This window comes from Erpetoichthys calabaricus, chromosome 11 (genome assembly GCF_900747795.2).
Source record: "Erpetoichthys calabaricus chromosome 11, fErpCal1.3, whole genome shotgun sequence".
NCBI classification, from domain to species: domain Eukaryota; kingdom Metazoa; phylum Chordata; class Cladistia; order Polypteriformes; family Polypteridae; genus Erpetoichthys; species Erpetoichthys calabaricus.
This window is the reverse complement of record NC_041404.2, coordinates 61,826,769-61,844,810: the sequence shown is the minus strand read 5'-3', so window position 1 is coordinate 61,844,810 and position 18,042 is coordinate 61,826,769. Positions and strand designations below refer to the sequence as shown.

Sequence of the window (18,042 nt, the reverse complement as noted above, 5' to 3'; positions counted from 1 at the left end):
AAGACCTCATTACTTGGGTCTTCTAATCCACGTCAAGTCATCCAATGTCCCAAACACAGTTTGTTTTATTACTAACATATTGTTACATAAAGCACTTCCAGAAAATGCTCTCATGAACAAAAATGGAATGCTCACCGACATCCCCAAGGTATTTGAACTGAAGACCCCGTCTGCCATCATCACATTTCTATTCACAGCAGTAACTCAGGCAGGAGGTGTAGTGGTTAAGACATTGGACATCAGTCCCCGAGGTTGTGGGTTTAAATCCTGCTATCTACAGTACATGGTGCGACCACGAGCAGGTCACTACACCTGTCTGTGCTCCAACTGGAAAAGCAAAAGAAATGGAACCAGCTGTAACTTACGGTAAAATGTCACCTTGGATAAATAAGCAACTGTAAACCTATTCAATCAGAAACATTACCCTTACCATTCAGAATTGCAAAACAAGATTTCTTTTTTCCCTAGCTATCACTACAAACTACATGGGGTAACGAAAATAATTTTTGGGGAGAAATGTTCCTTTAAGAACAAACAAGATCTGTGGAATACTGTACCCAAATTATAAAGAAACCCTGCACTGAAACTTGTCCATCCTCTCCTATATTTACAAATTGAAAAGAGGCTTGAGTGTCAATGACTGCCACTCCAATAAGCTATTAAATACACAATTTAAATGAAAGCTGAAAGAAAGAAATAGGACACCCAAAAAGACAACCCACCTACTCCTTGTTCACCAGTAGTCCTGACTTCAGGACAAAATCTTCATACGGTTTAAATACAATTCACTATTCATGAACTAACTAGTAAATAACACTTTAAATACTGTAAATAAGAGCATTTTTTGAAGGTGTGAGCAGACGACTGATAAAATGACATGTGGATGAAGGGACACAAGTGAGTTTTTGGGTTTTTTCCCCATAAACATTAATATTTTCTGCTCAGCACTGGCTTCCACTGGTCCCCACTATATCAGAAATGTTCTCACTTGTTCATGAAATTGTGGAATTAAAAATCTCTCTCGGCCATTACTATAAACAGTGGCTATAATAGTAATAATTAATTGTTGGATGAAGTAAATGTAAAAAAGGCTGCTAACTCTTAGATTTTTTTTGTTACAGAATACAATGTTTTGCTTTGATTTACAAAAGTCCAACAACTATTCGAAGTATGACTGTCAAAATCACAACCAGAATGAACAATTGGCCGTTTCTGTGCTGCGGACGCCCCCATTTTGAAGGGCTCCCTTTATATTAACACAATGCGCAGAGTCACAAGAGGACCGCAGTCTACGGCAGCACAAATACACTAAGAAGTTATGCTTTGAGCTTTGCATATTAAAAAAAAAAAATGCAGGACAAAACACTGACAGAAAGCGATTACACACAATGGAAACATTTAAACAGCAGACAAAATGAAGCCATAACACACTTGAGAACATTAATTCAGGCTTTTTAAGTAGTTCCTTCACTACATCGTGTCATTTCAACAATTTGACAGTGAGCCATTTATACGCTACGCATGTGGGGACAGAGCCAGGACCACCTGTAACAACTAGACTCTACTCAGCCCCCCAAATACAACAGCAGCAATAGGAATCAAAAAACAAAAAAAAAAACAATATCTGTGCAATGGTAACTTGTGCAGAGCAAAACAACCGGTCAGCAAGCAAGCAAAGCACAAAACAAATTGTGTTGTGAAAAAGTTAAAGCATTCTTGCCAGAAGACAATTCCAACACCATGATGATTCTTATTTTAAAAATCAGGAGTGATCTCCTCAGGACTTTCTCGTATACTCAGATATGGGGATGGATATTTGAGGAGTAAACTGCAAGACAAAGATTATATTTTTACTACTGGGTTCCCCCCTACTCACTTCGCGTCTCTACCGCTCGCATTATAAAGAGGGGGGCTGAACACACCTCAAGGAGACGCGGTCACTCCTCCGAAACCCCCTCTTAAACGGCGAGACAATGAGAAACAAATAGGTTTTTTTTTTTTACCTCCTCTTTGCGCGATTAGCTGCTGGCTTGTTGCTGCTGCTGCCATGCCGTGTGATCTCCATCTTGTGCAGCGCTTCACATATTTAAAAGCCTGTACAGCAGCTGTCCTACTCTGTTTTATTTCCGGCCCCGGGCATGGTTAAATCTTTTGTTCTTGATATTTTTTAGCTTATAATTTAAAAACATAAGAATCTGAAAATCTAACAACATCACATTAAAGTTTGATAAATTCTGAAAAGAATGATACCAAACATATACTGTATATATGTAGGTTATAAAATTAGCCTGATTTAAAGCATGACAAAGAACATGACAGAATAACATTACTGTTGCACTTTTAGGCTTAGGATTTTATTTATATATAATAATACTTTTATATATAATATTTAATAAAATATATTTTTATATACAATTTTAAATATATAATAATTCTTTCTTTACATTTATATTGCGCTTTTCTCACTACTCAAAGCGCTCTCCACACAGGGAAGACCCGGGAAGCGAACCCACAATCTCCTTGCAGCAAAACAGCAGCACTATCACTGTGCCACCTGTGAGGATAGATATATATATTAAAGAACCATCAATGACAAATCAAATTAATATTGAACACTTATTATAAAAGTAAAGTTGAATAAATTGGACTCTGCAGTACCATTTCCGGTTAGCGGAAACAGCCCAAAAGTTGATAGAACACATACGTTTTGTACCAAATACTTGTATGCAAAATTTGGTTGACCTGAATGAAAGCGTACTCAAGTTATCATGTCTATACACATACATACTTCCAAAAATGGTATTTTTTGGACTCTGAGGTCTAAAATGTTGAGATTCATCAAAATCTCGAAATGGAATTTTTGGAGGATCCCAATATTTTCCTTAAACGTCGTATATGAGAAAGTCAAGGTCTAAAATGTTAAAATTCATCAAAATCTCATCGAATATTTGGATGATTACAATACTTTCCCTATACTTCACATACAAGAAAGTAAAAAGGAGCCGTTTCAGAAGACCGCACTCAATTCTAGAATGTTGTGCCAGTGGGTCTGTCACTTACGTTATGTTATCCCCCCAGCCTTCACCATTTCTACTACCTCCATTTTGTCAGCACAGGGTCATAGAGAGCTGAAGCACACCCTGGCATCATAAGAAGCAAAGGCAGAAACTAATGTAGGACAAGCAGGTTTTCCATCTCCCGGCACACATTCACATACCGTGACAACTTTGAGGTGGCAACATTTCAGCTGCAGGGCTTTATACCATGAAGGGACTGCAAGACAGTTTACTTTTTTTTTTTTTTAACAACAACTTACTTTTCCATGAATCACCCCATTAATAAATATGTTCTCCTGCAGACATTCTCTTACACGACTTCTTTCACCTTTTAAATTGCATTTTACAAAGCATGCAATTCCAAGCGACAAAATGATGGCTTCACTTTGGAAAAATATGTTTATGCTCTGACAAAAACACCACACAAATCTGCCATTAGCCACCATACCACATGCACTTCACAACAGGTCATGATCATGCTCAGCCAGTACTTGGATGAGAAACCATTTAGGAAAGGCTTACTGCCGAAACAGGAATTGGTGAGTAAGTAGGGGGCACTGACCCTGTGACAGGGTCACCGTGCAGTAAAAATGTCACCGTCCTGGTGGATGCTACACATTAGCGGTGGTTGAAGTGGCTCCCCACTCACTAAAAGCGCTATATAAATGTAAAGGCCAGAAAGTCTGCCAAGTGCCAATACTTGTAGAACATGTGGATTCATCAAAAATCTTTTTAAAACTGCATAAATGAGGAAGAAACTAAAGACATGATTTTTCATTGTAAAAACATTCTTTGTGAAAGAAAATGTTACTCAACGTGTTATGACTCTGCTGCTGTATTAACAGCTACACGTCTCAGAGGTACACTGGCCTGGCATACCATTCAGCTGAGGACAGGCATCTCTTATCAAAATCAATACCCATCCCTGTGTTAGAATCCTCTCCTCCTAAAAACAGGCTTTCCATTGTGCAGAATCTCACAAATCAGAATCTCAATCGAAAAGAAGAGAAAAAAAAAAGGAAATGCATGAAGCATGGCAGATTGGCACAAGCTCAAGGCAGCTTCAGTTAAACGGGTGACCTGCACGTTAGAAGACAATGAAAATGAAACAGGATAAGTAGAGGAAAATGGATCGTTTAATGAGCGTGGAGGCAGAATGAGGACATTAAGATACAACGTGCTGCAACTCGCATAAGCTTGTCAGTATGATGGCAGAGAATTCAACTTAATTGATTGCTTCTACCTAAATATGGCCGTGACCTGAAAACCCAACCGAAAACCACTTTCAGGGTAGCTTGTAAGGGTGCAACAAATAAAATCCTTAATGAGTAGATCACAGAGATTTATGCTTGAACAGTTTATGCATGTACACCTAAAAAAAACAGGGCTTTAGGAAAGAAAGAATCGCTGAGCCTCCTGTTGTTCAAGGTTTTCTATTCTTTAAACATCCTTTTACTGCCTGCTACTCTTCACCACCGTACGACAGACTTCTCTCCTTAAACCTTGCCAAGGAGCCAGTCTTCATCTTATATATAAACATCTACACGTGGAAGTTGTGGTGTATGTCTGTCCGGCCCGGAAGCGAGAGGTGGAGTCGGGTAAGGGCACAAGTGAGGCTGGCATGTCAGCAAAGCAAATCCGCCAAAGAAAGACAGTCACTTAGCCACTAATACAGAAGCGAGGTGAGGACATCGGCAAAAGGAAACCTCCGAAGACCGACCGACCGACAGTCGCTTAGCCGCTGATGCACAAGTGAGGTGAGCACGTCGGCAACACAAATCCTACCAGGAGAGAGATGGCCAGAGTAGTTCTTTTCAATTTCCTGACATCTCTGCATTTCAATTTGTTTTTTGACAATTTCAATAGTTTCTAGGACCCCATGCTTTTCCAGCACAGGCTTACACAACGAGTATTTTACAGTTATCTAACTAAGGCCTCCTACTGTCCTTTCTCTTTGCTGTATCTGGACCCTTCACCTTCCCAGAACAATACCTTAAATATCACCTCTGGTCTCTGAAAATCCTTACCATCACCATAGTCTGTTTATATGTCTTAGCCTAATGGGCCTTGCTCCCAGGCCATTGCGTAATCTAAGTATGCTCTCTAACTGTCCCTGTTGCCACATACTATGGAATCCTAGTTCGATCCTTCTGGTCTTGGTCTCATTAATTGTCTGTTCCTAAATAAATGCATTCTCACTGTGGTCTGTACAACATGAAGTCATCCCATAAGGCACTACAGCAGCAAAACTGCCTTAATCTCCTTGATGGAAGTCAGCAGACTCTTCTTCCTAAAACCTGGAGAACAGTCTTTTACAATCTTACTTGTTTTTGAAAATGGGGCCACCCAAAACAACAAGCTGCCACTCTGGAGGACAAGATGGCTGTGGACCAGGAACTCTGCTTTTTTTGCACAGCTGTACAGGTTTTAGGATTTTTGTGCTTCATTAAATAGGTTTGTTATTTCATTATTTTTTATTTAATATAATAAAGAGACAATGAACAGTTAAAAATGCTGACTATATTTCGAAGAGGAGGTCCAGTGAGCATACTTTGTGTACTTTCTTTTGTCAGGACAAATGAGTACTCATAGACTGCAATAAAAGATTTAAAACTGCAACATTAACTTTGAATCTCTAAACATTTCTTCCTTGTCGAATCACTGCTACTAAAATAAAGATCAACTACATAAATGAATTGAAACAGACTGCTGACAGATAATGAAGGATCAAACCAAGTAATGGAAATAAACGGGGAGTAAAACAGCATTTATGACCCCAAGTGACTTGCACAGTCATGTATGAGCATTTTGCTCCCATGACATCTTTTTAACGTCAAGTCAAAGAGCACTCATGTCATTGGAAATGACAGGTCGTGTTCTGTAATAAACCTGTCACTGTGTATTTGTAGGCTGCACACCCTGTCTGGGGCAGACGCGGCGGCGGTGGTCACTGCTGCTGGCGGTGCCGATGTAAATTAGAGGATATGAACACTTCCCCTGTGCTTCTGCTGCATGTCCTGCCAGAACAGCACCTTTTACCCCCCAACTCAATTCGTACTGCAGCTTCATAGAACACACAGTCTGGAAATGAGCACTCACTAGTTTAATTTATGAAAATTGTCAAAACACTAAGCCCTAACTTATTCCTATACATTTACATACAAATTACTTCAGCTTTTACAGTATGTGCTGAAAAACAAAGCCTTCATTAAAAGTTCAAAGAAAAAACTTTAAAATCACGATTGCAGATTCAGGCCTACCAACTAGCAGAATTTGATTTGAGTGACTAAGGGTGTACTCGCACTAGGCATGTTTGTCCTGTACCGTGCCCTCGCACCATTTTCAGACTGTCCTGCTGTGACGGCGTCAGACACAGCAGTTGAAATTTATGAGGCAATAACAAAAATAAACACATACACCGATGATAATTTCTAGGAAGATAAACAATGAATTTACAATTTAGAATTTCATTTCATTATCAATTCGAATGCGTTCTTGGCTCTGCACAGAAAACATCCCCACCTATCACTTGTACACTCCACTGGTTCTGGTTTTCGCAGCATAATTAAACTAATAATTAGAACACGGCTTATCAGTGAGTCTATACTATATTCTTGTCTAGTTGATGCTTAGAACTATGTGAAAAATTATTGCTGTTTCTCTATATAGGAACACTTCTATGCAAAATGTATCTTAATTTTTCTCTATATGTCATTTTAAATTTTATTTTTATTGATTTTATTGAAATTGCACAACATTCCGTACAAATAGATCAATTTTTACAAAAATAGTATAGAAAGCAAATCAATCCCCACCCCTGAGAAAGAGCATGGCCAGCACAGTAAAACTTAAAGCTACTAAAAATAAGTAAATAGATGAATTAATAAGTGAATGAAGATAAATGGAGAAGAAAAAGAAATGGAGAATCTGCTTCCTCAGTTTATTCTAAAATGTTATTGATTAAATTCTGACAGGTTTTGAAAAAGTTCTGCACAGATCCTCTAAGTGAGAACTTGATTTTTTTTCCCCCAATTTCAAATATAAAACATCAGTTATCTACTGACTTAAAAGTGGAGAGTTAGGATTCTTCCAGTTGAGCAAAATCAGTCTACGTGCCAATAGTGTAGTAAAGGCCATTACAGTTTGTTTGTCCTTCTCCACTTTAAGCCCCTCTGTCAGCCCACCAGACACAGCTGTTAATGGGTTACCAGGAATTGTGACACAAAGGCTGTCTGAAAGGCATTTAAAAAGTTTGGTCCAGAATGATGTTAATTTGGCGCAGGCCCAAAACATGTGACCCAGTAAGGCTGGAACTTGACTGCAGCGTTCGCAGGTTAGATCTTGCCATAGAAACATTTTGGACAATTTTAAGTGAGACAGATGTGCTTGATATTTTAATTTTCTATTTAAATAGGTTCAGATATGTTAGAGGCCGGCAAATTGAAGCACTGACCACCCCGCCCCGAGCGGCACGAACTCGAACTACGCCACTGATATGAATCTCTGCAAGGGCAGATGAACCTGCTCTCCAGCTAAACTTGGAGAGCAAGAAAAGGCAACTGCAGCGAATAGGAAGGTTTCTGGGAAGTGAGGGAGGAGAGATGTGCATCAGAACTGTGTCTTAAAATTTAAAGGGACGCTTGAGCTTCTGTTTAGCACAGCAGCTAACATTTTAAAACAAACTCTTCTTCCTCTAACTCAAAAAGACAGCAGTGTACCGATTTATTCAAATGTGGCCCCTTTGCTTAGTAAATGATAGGCTTGTTAGTTTAAGAGCTCACTTGTCAAATTGTTAAGCCTGTTAGACTTCTACCTTCCCTGTAAACAAATTAGGAATTTTATAAAGTGTGTGTTTGTGGTTATAATTAAGACAAGGCTTTTATTTTGTTTTAATGACTTATGTACAGTATATGCTCAAGCTTTAGAATTGACTGGTGAGGCCTCATCTGGAGTGCTGTGTGCAGATTTGGTCTCCGTGAAGACAAAGCAGCACTGGAGAAAGTCCAAAGAAGAGCAACTAGGCTGAGTGGAGGGTTACAGGGGATGAATTATGAGGAAAGTTTGAAGACATAAGCATTTAAACATTAGAACATCACACAGAGAGCCATAGGCACATGGAATGAGTGACCAAGTAGTGTGGTAGACAGTAGGATTTCAGGGACTTTCAAAACTCCACTTAATTCTTCTTAAATAACATCAGATCAACAGGACTAAAGCTTTGTTAGGCTGAGTAGCCCGTTCTCTTGATTGTTCTAATGTTCCAATTCACTTTTATGTACAAGTTACATTAGTTTAAAAAAAATGTAAAGGATTTTAGTAAAATGTGTTTATTGTTATTAAAATACTAGTCATTTAGCCCGGTACAATAACGGGTGCTAGAACAGTAGTGTATAAACATTAGTAGGAACAGTCTATACTAAATGGCAATGGACTTTGACCTCATTCTTTTTGTTGGTCGTATTTTTCTCTTTCAGAATATCTTTTCTTGATGTTTACTTTCTGAGCTGACCGTTCTTCGTGGGCTGCCGCCGAGTATTGTGCGCCTTTAATTTTCTGTGACAGTAATACTGTCTTGTACGTCCGTAATATACCCTTAATTTTCTCTGGCGGTAATACAGGCATGCACGTCGGTAATATGCCTTTAATCTCCTCTGACAGTAATACTGGCTTGTATGTGGCCGTAATATGTGTCATTGTATTGTGTACCTTTAATTTCCTCTTGCAGTAATACTGTTTTGCATTTCCGTAAAACGCCTCTAACTTTCTCTGACAGTAATATTGCTCGTCGCACCGTGCCCCGTGCATGCGCACTTCACCAGAAGACACACACAGGGATTTTATTAAAGAGGATTAAACATCACTAGTGGCCTACAGCTCAATTGTAAAAATACCAAACATTACACTAACATGGCACATGAAGCCAATACATTCTGGTTATGAAGGAACCAAATGTAAAAATCAAGCTTAAAAACAGGGCAAGCCAGTTAAGAAAACCAAATCAAGGATGGACATTAAAACTGCAACTTCACTTCTCTTGGCAGCAGACCCTTAACTGAAAGAGCAAAATAATAGAACAACTTACTGGCCAAAAGTAGGCAGGAAAGGGCAATCACATACAACTGCTTCACTGCTACATCATAATGGTCCATGAAGAGGTCAAGCAGGTAGACTGCCAGGTGGCGTGCAGTGGGACACAACTGGTAGCGGTTGCTGAGGATGGCCAGGAGGTCTGCAAAGTACCGGCGCATACCAATTTGTGGCGACTGGGCCTTGAAGGACGGCAGCTTCAGCTCCTGGTCCAGTAGAGGGCAAAATGCATTTGGATTGAGAAAAGAGAGAGAGAGAGAAAGCAGCGTTAGCTTGTTGTAAACCATAAAATGGAAAATCTGATTGTCGGAGGCCTTCCAGAACATCTATTTTTGACATGAAACCAACCTCGATGAAATACCTAGATCTGTTAATAAACCATAGAAAAATGGTCTCCTTACAACCCCCTCACTTGACCTACCATCCCAAACAAAACAAAACAATTCACCTCCAACTTACGGTACCTTGTATCACAAACCCCTGGTTGAAACGATGTAATAGCATTAAAAGATAGCAAGACAAGATCCATGGGTGATATCTACTTGAACCCACCAACCTATGATACAAAAAGCCTCCTTGTTTTAAGGCCAGTCTAGAGTACACCACAAAGCATTTGAAGGTTTTTCCAACTAAACAGTTTCATTGCTAAGCCCACCGCAGACCCATTTACGCTGAACAAGAGATTTGTCAAAGGCAAGTGAAAGGAATAACAAACTTTACACAGAATGTGACTACACTGAAGCTAATGTCATATTACGCAACTTCTAGTTGCGGCGTATGTCATATTTGGCAAACAGTAGCAGACTTTGTTGCTGGGCCACGTCAACTTAAACAACGGACAATTATCGCCCACAACATTGACTAAGTACCAATCGTCCACTGCAGTCATTCCCACCCCATTTCTGACAGCCAGTACCATAGCGTCTGATGGAGCCAGCACTGCAAGAAGGGGTGACAGGTACAGCAAGCTCAACAGCAATCTCAGCCTTAACATCTGTCATGGTACTTAAAATACAAGACATCAGAGAGACGAGGTTCTCTTCTGTTTGCGAGGTCCAAAACACCTGCGATTCTTATTCTTCTTCATTGCATTCTATGAATCATACTTCCTGATGAGCATTCATTGATCGTCAGCTGTCAAGCACACAGAGCCAACCATCGACAGAAGACAAACATCTAACCTGTTTACATTCACATGTATTTGCTTGGCTGCCATTTATATCCACAGCAACTTGCAAAAAATTTGCTCAGAGCAAGTCACTGCACATGTCAAATTATATGATCAGCTTCATGGGAGTGCTCCAGTGACAGCCTCCGACTTGCTGAGATTATGAAAATGAAGGCTTACAAAAATATAACCACTGGAAAAGTCCTATAATGTGACATCGACCCAAGAAGTCAAACCAAGTGACCTGAGGCACTTCCAGCAGAAGTGCTGATCGCTACACTTCAGTGCTATCCTTAATTAAGAAAAGCTTATTGTCTGCGTGTTAGAGAACAGGCTAAGGTGTGAAGGAGTAAATGTTTGGAGGAGTACAGGGGGAAAGTTCACTTTACAAATGTGTAAACTACAAAAAAAGTACACTTTTGTGAGTTTCATCTGGAAATGGAAGGAAAAGGATGTGAGGGGGCAACTAGTTAATGTGGATAAACCCCCAAAAAAATAACTTAAATAGTAGATGAAATTCAAAGCTTTGAAATAAAATTATAAAGAAGAAAATGTCAGTGTGGGACCAAATGTTACCAATTATCTGTTAAAAAAATAATTATATACTGTACTTTTTTGTAGTTTACACATTTGTAAAGTGAACTTTATAAGAGCTTGTCAACAGACTGAATACTTTGTTTAACTGGGAGGGGAAAAAGAATTCCATGTTTACCACAGCACATTCACTGGGGTATCCAACTAGAGTCCTCCAATCCACCTCTTAAAATGGATTAACAGGAGGCAATGCAAGACATTTGTTATTGTACAATCAGGTGGGCCCATTCATAAAAGTAAATACCTGCATAAAAAATAAATAGTGCATTAACTACACCATGAAACCTCTGGGGAGGAAGGCAAAACTTCAAAGTCCACTATTTTTCAGAAGGGTTAAACAACAGAACACTTGATTTTGGGTCCGCCTTGCATTCTTCAGAGTCCTTCAGGACCATTTAGATGTCTGTTAAGATCAGTAGATGTAAAATATTCAACATCTTCGATCTCTTGCCGCAAAGTCATCATTTGAGGCCACCGTCTCCTATCTCGGCGCATATGCTCTTTGATGCGCTGCCACTTGCCAATCTAGTAAGATCTAATGCAGGGCTGGTGGTCTGAGCCAACAAGCACGTTCCGCCTGACTGAGCACTCAAGCCTTCTGCGGGGACCATGGAAAGGCAGCAGCTGCACATCGGGCTTGGGGAAGCTGTAGTTTAAAAGCTGCAATTCATTACAGAGGACAAAAAGGTCTGACACACTAGATCAGCACCACGCGGGAGACGGAGGAATCCATCAGCGGCCTCACAAGTACTTCAAAATGCAATTTATCTGTGAAAAGAGAAGCGTGTTTTCACAGTTTGTAAGAGATGCAGCCCAACTATAGACTGCTTGACATGGGAGACGATGACAGAATAATAAAACGGGAAACAACTTCATATAACTGGCTACTTGTCAGGAAAACATTTCACTACTATATTCCTTCACATTGCTTTCTTATTTACATTTGTTATGATGAGTGCAATGAAGAATCTCACACAAAAAAATCTCACACGATGTGCAAACTGCACCGTATCAGCACAAAAGTGAACACATTAGCCAAACGGCCAAGCAAAGCTCATCTCTCTAAACAAACTAAAAAAAGGGTAAGATGCCACTTAAACATTTCAGTTTTTAATGTCCTAAGACCTCTCATCTTCTCAAACCCCTTCTCCTGGTAAGACATTCCTGTCCCCCCCCCCCCCGGCCGTTCCAAAGTGTTCCTATGACAGATTTTAAAGTGCTGGACAATATGCAGAGGAAGGTGGCACGTGTAGAAAAATAATAAAAAAAAATTCTGACACCCCCATCCCAGATCCCCATTACAATACTTGAATTAAATTCATGAAAAAACACAAAACACCCTACTTATTTGTCCAAAGGAAATAGAAAAGTATTGCCTTTTTTAAACAGATGCCCAAGAAATACAGAAATGCTGTATTGTTATAACAATCACCCGTCTCAATTACAAAAATTATAAAAAAAATTTGGCTAATGATTTTACACAAACAAAAATACAAATGCATACAGTTAACTGCAGCATATGTAATTATTAATGATTATTAAAATCCAAAGGAACAATTTTGCTCAAAATCATTAAGTTATCAGCAGTTTTTAATGATTCTCTCTATCGCCAATTCCACCATACTGTGCTAAGCACCACCTCTGGGGGTCTTTTCTACTCTGTTATCAGGCAATTCAAATGCTTCCACCCAATGGGGTCTTTAAGTTTATTTTTAATTTATTTACTTATTGATATTTTGTCCTGTATTTTTGTTTTTCATGTTTCTACTGTTGGAGGCATCTGAATTCCCCCTCGGGATTAATAAACTTTATCGAATAAAAATCTAACAATCAGGAGCAAGTTTTATTTGGAAGGACCAATTTGTCTACGCATCCAGCTCCACATCCTTACACACACACACACACACACACACACACACACACACCACAAGTGGTTGTATTATATTCAAGGATGTCTAAAACAGGAAAATCAGTAGAAAAATCCCAAGTTTTAAACAAATAAACACACACTAAGACCACCCTTTTGGTAGACGTGAAAGGGGGAAAAAAAGTCCATAACTGTGTTTTGTTTTAACAAATACAGGCAAGAGTAAATGTTCTAAAAAGAAAATCTGTGGCCATTGCCACTAAGACTCAATTTCCGTGTGCAGAAATATTAAACCTCCTATTAAATTAAAGCACAAAGAGGGCCACAGCTGCACTAAGTCTCCAGGCACACACAGGGGTGTCACAAGCCTCTTCCTCTTTATTTTAAAATGTTTTCAAGAATTTACCGCCTTATTAAAAATAAACCTATTTCTCTTTTCAACCCACCATAAATGAAGTGGCAAAAAAAAAAAAAAAAAAAAATTAAAAATGAGACTAAAGTGTATGTGATTACAAAAATAAATAGTAAAACGCATACACACAGCATACCAGAAAGGCTTACGAAATGAAGATTAATGAAGTGGAGCAGCGGCACTGGGCGAGCAGTGGCTAACATCCAACTCGGCTCAAACAATGCCGCGAAAAGCAAACAAAAATGCAATCTGCTTTGCTTACTCCTTTACTTTCTTCTCCCAGAGAAGAATGACATGTAAAAATCGCTCCTTTTGTGAACCGGCCTGGGCAGCTTGAGCAGGCAGACATTCTCAAATTCTCTTCTATAAACCCATCAAACTGCTTTAGACACTGAAAGCAAACAGATAAACAATGCCGTGGACATCTTGGAGAGCATGAAGGTTCCACACAAACACCCCACAATACAAAAAACATTTCTTGAAAAGGGACAAATTAAAAGAAGATACTTTAACTTTAAAACATGCCCGAAATTCCAAAAAGAAGGGGAGCATCAAGTAACACACAGTATTAAACCTAAGATAAGAATATCTGCAGAAAAATTATAAAAAAAAAAAATGGTGTAGCTGCAAATAAAAACTTGCTTTCTTACAGTACCTGACATCTCCCAAGCTATACTCTGGCCTCAGGTATTCGTTTCAGTCAGTAAAGCTTGCCTGCAGTTGGGCTCCTGGTTAAATGGACGGTGGGACATTTGTGCTGCAGTTAGCATCCCAAAGTCAAACATTGGCGTCTGTATGGAGTCTTCTCCACATGTCTATGTTACAATCTCCAGTGACAAGCAGATTAGGTTGACCAGCAATACCACATTAGCCCGATGTAAAGGTGACTGGGTATGTGAACAGGACTGTGCTGGACTGGCACCCAACCCATCTTTAGCCTGGCACTGTTTAGATATGGGGTCTGTACCCCCAAAAGCCAGAATTCACTTACATCTTAGAATATCAGATTTTCTTCAGATACGTTTATGTGCGTTTGTTTTTGCAGTTCTCTTTTATGTGTGTGGCCTACTTATGTACCTTTAGGCTTTTAGTAAGCCATTACAGTTTCATTAAATTCTCAATATAGAAAATGCCTTTTCCATGACGTTTGTCAAAGAACATATAAAGCAACTCATTTTCCTATGGTTAAGATATTCCTCTCTTAGATAAAAGCCTTTTCTTATATTTGCCATCATATGATTAGAAGTATTAATATAAGTAGATGCTCTATCACACATACAGAGTAAAGTGAAATTCTTGCTTTAATTCCCGATGTCACTACTCTCTAATGCCATGATAAACAATGTGGTAAAAATGCACAACTCTTTCACTGTAGAAAGAGAGAGGTTAGGGATGAGCATTTTTCAATTCAATTTTAAAACATTAATTTGAACTAGCCAACCCGCGGCGTACCATATGCCGCATAATCAGGCCAGTTTTTTAATGATTTTTAAGCACAGGGAGAAAATTAACATTTGAAAAATCGGTAATGTAATAAATCAGCAAGAAAAGCAACATTGTAACAATGCACGGAACAAACCAACACACAATCGTCCGTGATTGAAAACTGGTGGACCGACATTGCGGCTTCTACTCCCAGACGGAGGGATAGGGGTGGACGGCGCTCAGGCGCGGAGAAAGGAACGGGAGGAGAGGAGAAGGACGCCCATTCCGCTCTGTCTGTCATGCTAGTGTGGTGATGTTTTGTTCAGTATGCACTGCCTGGTCATGTGCCCACCTCCAACTCGTCACTTGAGTCGTTGTCGTTTTTGCACAGTCCAGATACACCTGTGACTCACGTAGACTTTTCATTGCTCTGTGCGGTTTTGGCTGCTTTTCTATATATAATCCACCAAGACACCAGACTACGGTAGTAGCGAGGTGGGAGGGGGGTGTGTAGAAAGGGTAGGGACGTAATCAGTGGGAGCGTATGAGTTGCACGGTTTGCAGCCCGAATGGGGTTCAACGGCTTACCCACGCCTCTCTGCGTCGGGTAGACACACGGTCAATCTCATGCGTAATTATTTATTGAATGGTAAACACTGCTGGAAAGACACGGTTGTCTAAAACGGGTTGGTGTGAGAATACAACAGTAAGTGAATGAAAAGATGGAACTCTGGAGAGAGGAAAATACAACACAATAGTGAACCCGCGGCATAACAAACGCCGCATAATTATTTATTGATGGTTGAACACTTCTGGAAAGACAGAGTTGTCTAAAAAGGGAGGGTTTGAGGATACAACAGAAAGTGAATTGAAAGATGGAACTCTGGAGAGAGCAACATATATTGTCTGTGAGTGAAGACTGGTTTTGGCAGATATAGGCATATCTTTTTGAAAGTTTGTCCTTGTGCCTTATTAATTGTCATCGCAAATGCCAATCGAACAGGAAATTGTCTTTGGGTAAAAGTAAAAGGCAAATTTGAATCTGACGGGGTCAGGCATATCCGGGGAATAAGGACAGTTTGTGAGGTTGCAGATGTGATAGTTTTACACTCCAGTACATTACGGTGAATGGTGCTAACAGACAGTCTAGTGCCATTACAAAGACCTTTTGCAGGCAGGAGGTTTCTGAGAAGCATGATGACGGATCCATTTTTAATTTTGAGTTTATGTGGAGGCATGCCAGTAGGAGTAAGACTATTAAGAAATTCTTTGGGGAATAAAAGTTGATCTGCATGATCATCTGTGATGATGGAGTCCACGCTCGTGAAAGTCACGTCATTGTTAGGGATAAGTTTTAGCACTTGTTCATTAAGGTATAGAGAGTCTTCGTTGGTGACGCTTAATATAGCTCGCGTGCTGTCATATTTGTTGTCAGTGTAAGAACATGAATGTGACGCCACAAAGGGTGCTTGTTAATGCAACTGGCGACAGTAAGCGCGCGGAAGCCACGCATAATGACGGGGAGAATTTGTCGGAAATCTCCACCCAATAGTATTGTTTTGCCTCCAAAAGGCTGCGTGTCACCCGTGAGGTCACGTAATAACCTGTCAACTGCCTGGAATGCGTATGTGTGTGTCATTGGCGCCTCGTCCCATATAATAACTTTGGATTGTAGATGATGTTGAGCATGTGGTGAGGAAGGTTTGATGTTGCATGTGGAAGTAGTAGTGAGCTTCAACGGTATTTTAAAAACAGAATGGGCAGTTCGTCCTCCCGGTAATAATGTTGCAGCTATTCCTGTAGATGCTACAGTTGTAGCAATGTCTCCCCTAGCTCTGATGGTATGAATCAGGGTTTTGTACACAAAGGTTTTTCATGTTCCTGCAGGACCATCGAAGAAGAAGCATCGGGGATGGGAATTGTTATATGCAGTGTGTAAAACAGTATCAACAGCGTGTTTCTGTTCTGTGTTGAGTTTGTCGTAGTGTTCTATAGCGTGTATTTCCATGAAATACTTTTGAAGCAGTAGCCATGGAGGGCAAAAGAATAGTCAACGTGGCTCACAGCTGGATTTGGACCACAGCACAGACCAAAGCGAGTGAGTATGTGTTTGATAAGCTGTTTGAGTTGGCGGGCAGTGGTCTGAGGTGCGTTCCTGAGCACGTGGGAGGAGGGGCAGAGTTTCTGGGCGGGGCTTCGTTGTTCCTTTCGCATGGTTTTTCATGGTGGACGCGGTCGGGTGTCGAAACCGAAAAAAATAATTAAAAGTCAACGTGGGTCAGACGTGCATGTGGACTGCTAGCACAGACGAAAGGGACTAACTGGGTGGTCGGTGAGTTTTTGCGTCCGGGGAAATGGGCAGGCAGTGTGAATGCCTAGAGAGCGAGGGTAGACGCGGGCCGGTGAAAAAGGAGGGTTGGTGGGCAGGGAAACGTCTTCCGTGTTCCTGCAGGACCATCTAAGAAGACGCATGTTTGTCACGGATGCGAATTGCTGTATGTAGCGTGTAAAACAGTTTGCTATGGTGCACGCGGTCGTGCGTCATAACCGTAAACTCGGTTTTAAAGACTGCTTACTTCTTTGTGTTTTAACCTCAGTTGTAAAGGACTGTTTTAAGGATCCCATGGGATACCCCTCGCAAACCGTTTTACACGCTGCATACGGCGATTCACGTCCGCGAGAAACATGCCTCTATGAACAGTCAACGTGGCTCGGAGGTGCATGTGCCCTCTACGACAGACGAATATAAATGACGCCGTTTTTTATGTGTTGTTGCGTCCCATTTGGTGGGTGTGGCTCTGCGAGTTGTTGTCGTATCCAATGGTCTTAGAGATGGTGGGAGTGGCTCCTTCCTGCGTGCGCCATGGGTGTCTTACTTGTCGGTGGCTTAGTGAATCCACGCCCCCTTCCGGCGTGCTTTCCATGGTTGTCTTGCCTTAGTGAATTATATATATATAGATATTCAATTTTATTTTTTTTTTTGGTCGATCAGCTTGCTCACTTGTGTACAGTAAAGAACAGGACAAGTAGTGCGGACCCAAGAAGGACATCAGAGTGTGTAGTTTCAGAAATAAACACCTTATGGGTCCTCAGATGTCTGCTTTACTAAATACACACACAATCCCAGACAAAAAGACAACTTCAGGATGTGGAGCAGAAAACACCTTTCCAGTCCCCATCAGCCCAACATCTGGCTTCTTTTGCCCATTTTAATCTTTTCTTTTTTTAATTTACCAGTTTCACACGTGGCTTTGTCTTTGAATCACTTGTCATCTGTACCAAAAAAAGACAATTCTGGAATGGCTTGTCTTGGAGGCACTAGGATTTGGTGTGCATATAAACAAGTCAACCGAGGACCAGTAAGGAGTTTGTTTCTCAGATTTCAGATTCTGATGATGTTTTCCACTTGGGCAGTTTTTCTATTCTGGTTAGA

General features: G+C 40.3%; 1 protein-coding gene across 1 annotated transcript in view; it reads right to left on the bottom strand.

Moving 5' to 3' along the window:
* ccnjl (cyclin J-like) overlaps positions 1 to 18,042 on the bottom strand; it is a 109,348-nt gene that overhangs the window by 58,127 nt on the left and 33,179 nt on the right. The window contains exon 3 of the mRNA XM_028813170.2: positions 9,139 to 9,349. Coding sequence (XP_028669003.1) covers positions 9,139 to 9,349 — 211 coding nt within the window. The remainder of the gene's footprint in view (positions 1 to 9,138; positions 9,350 to 18,042) is intronic.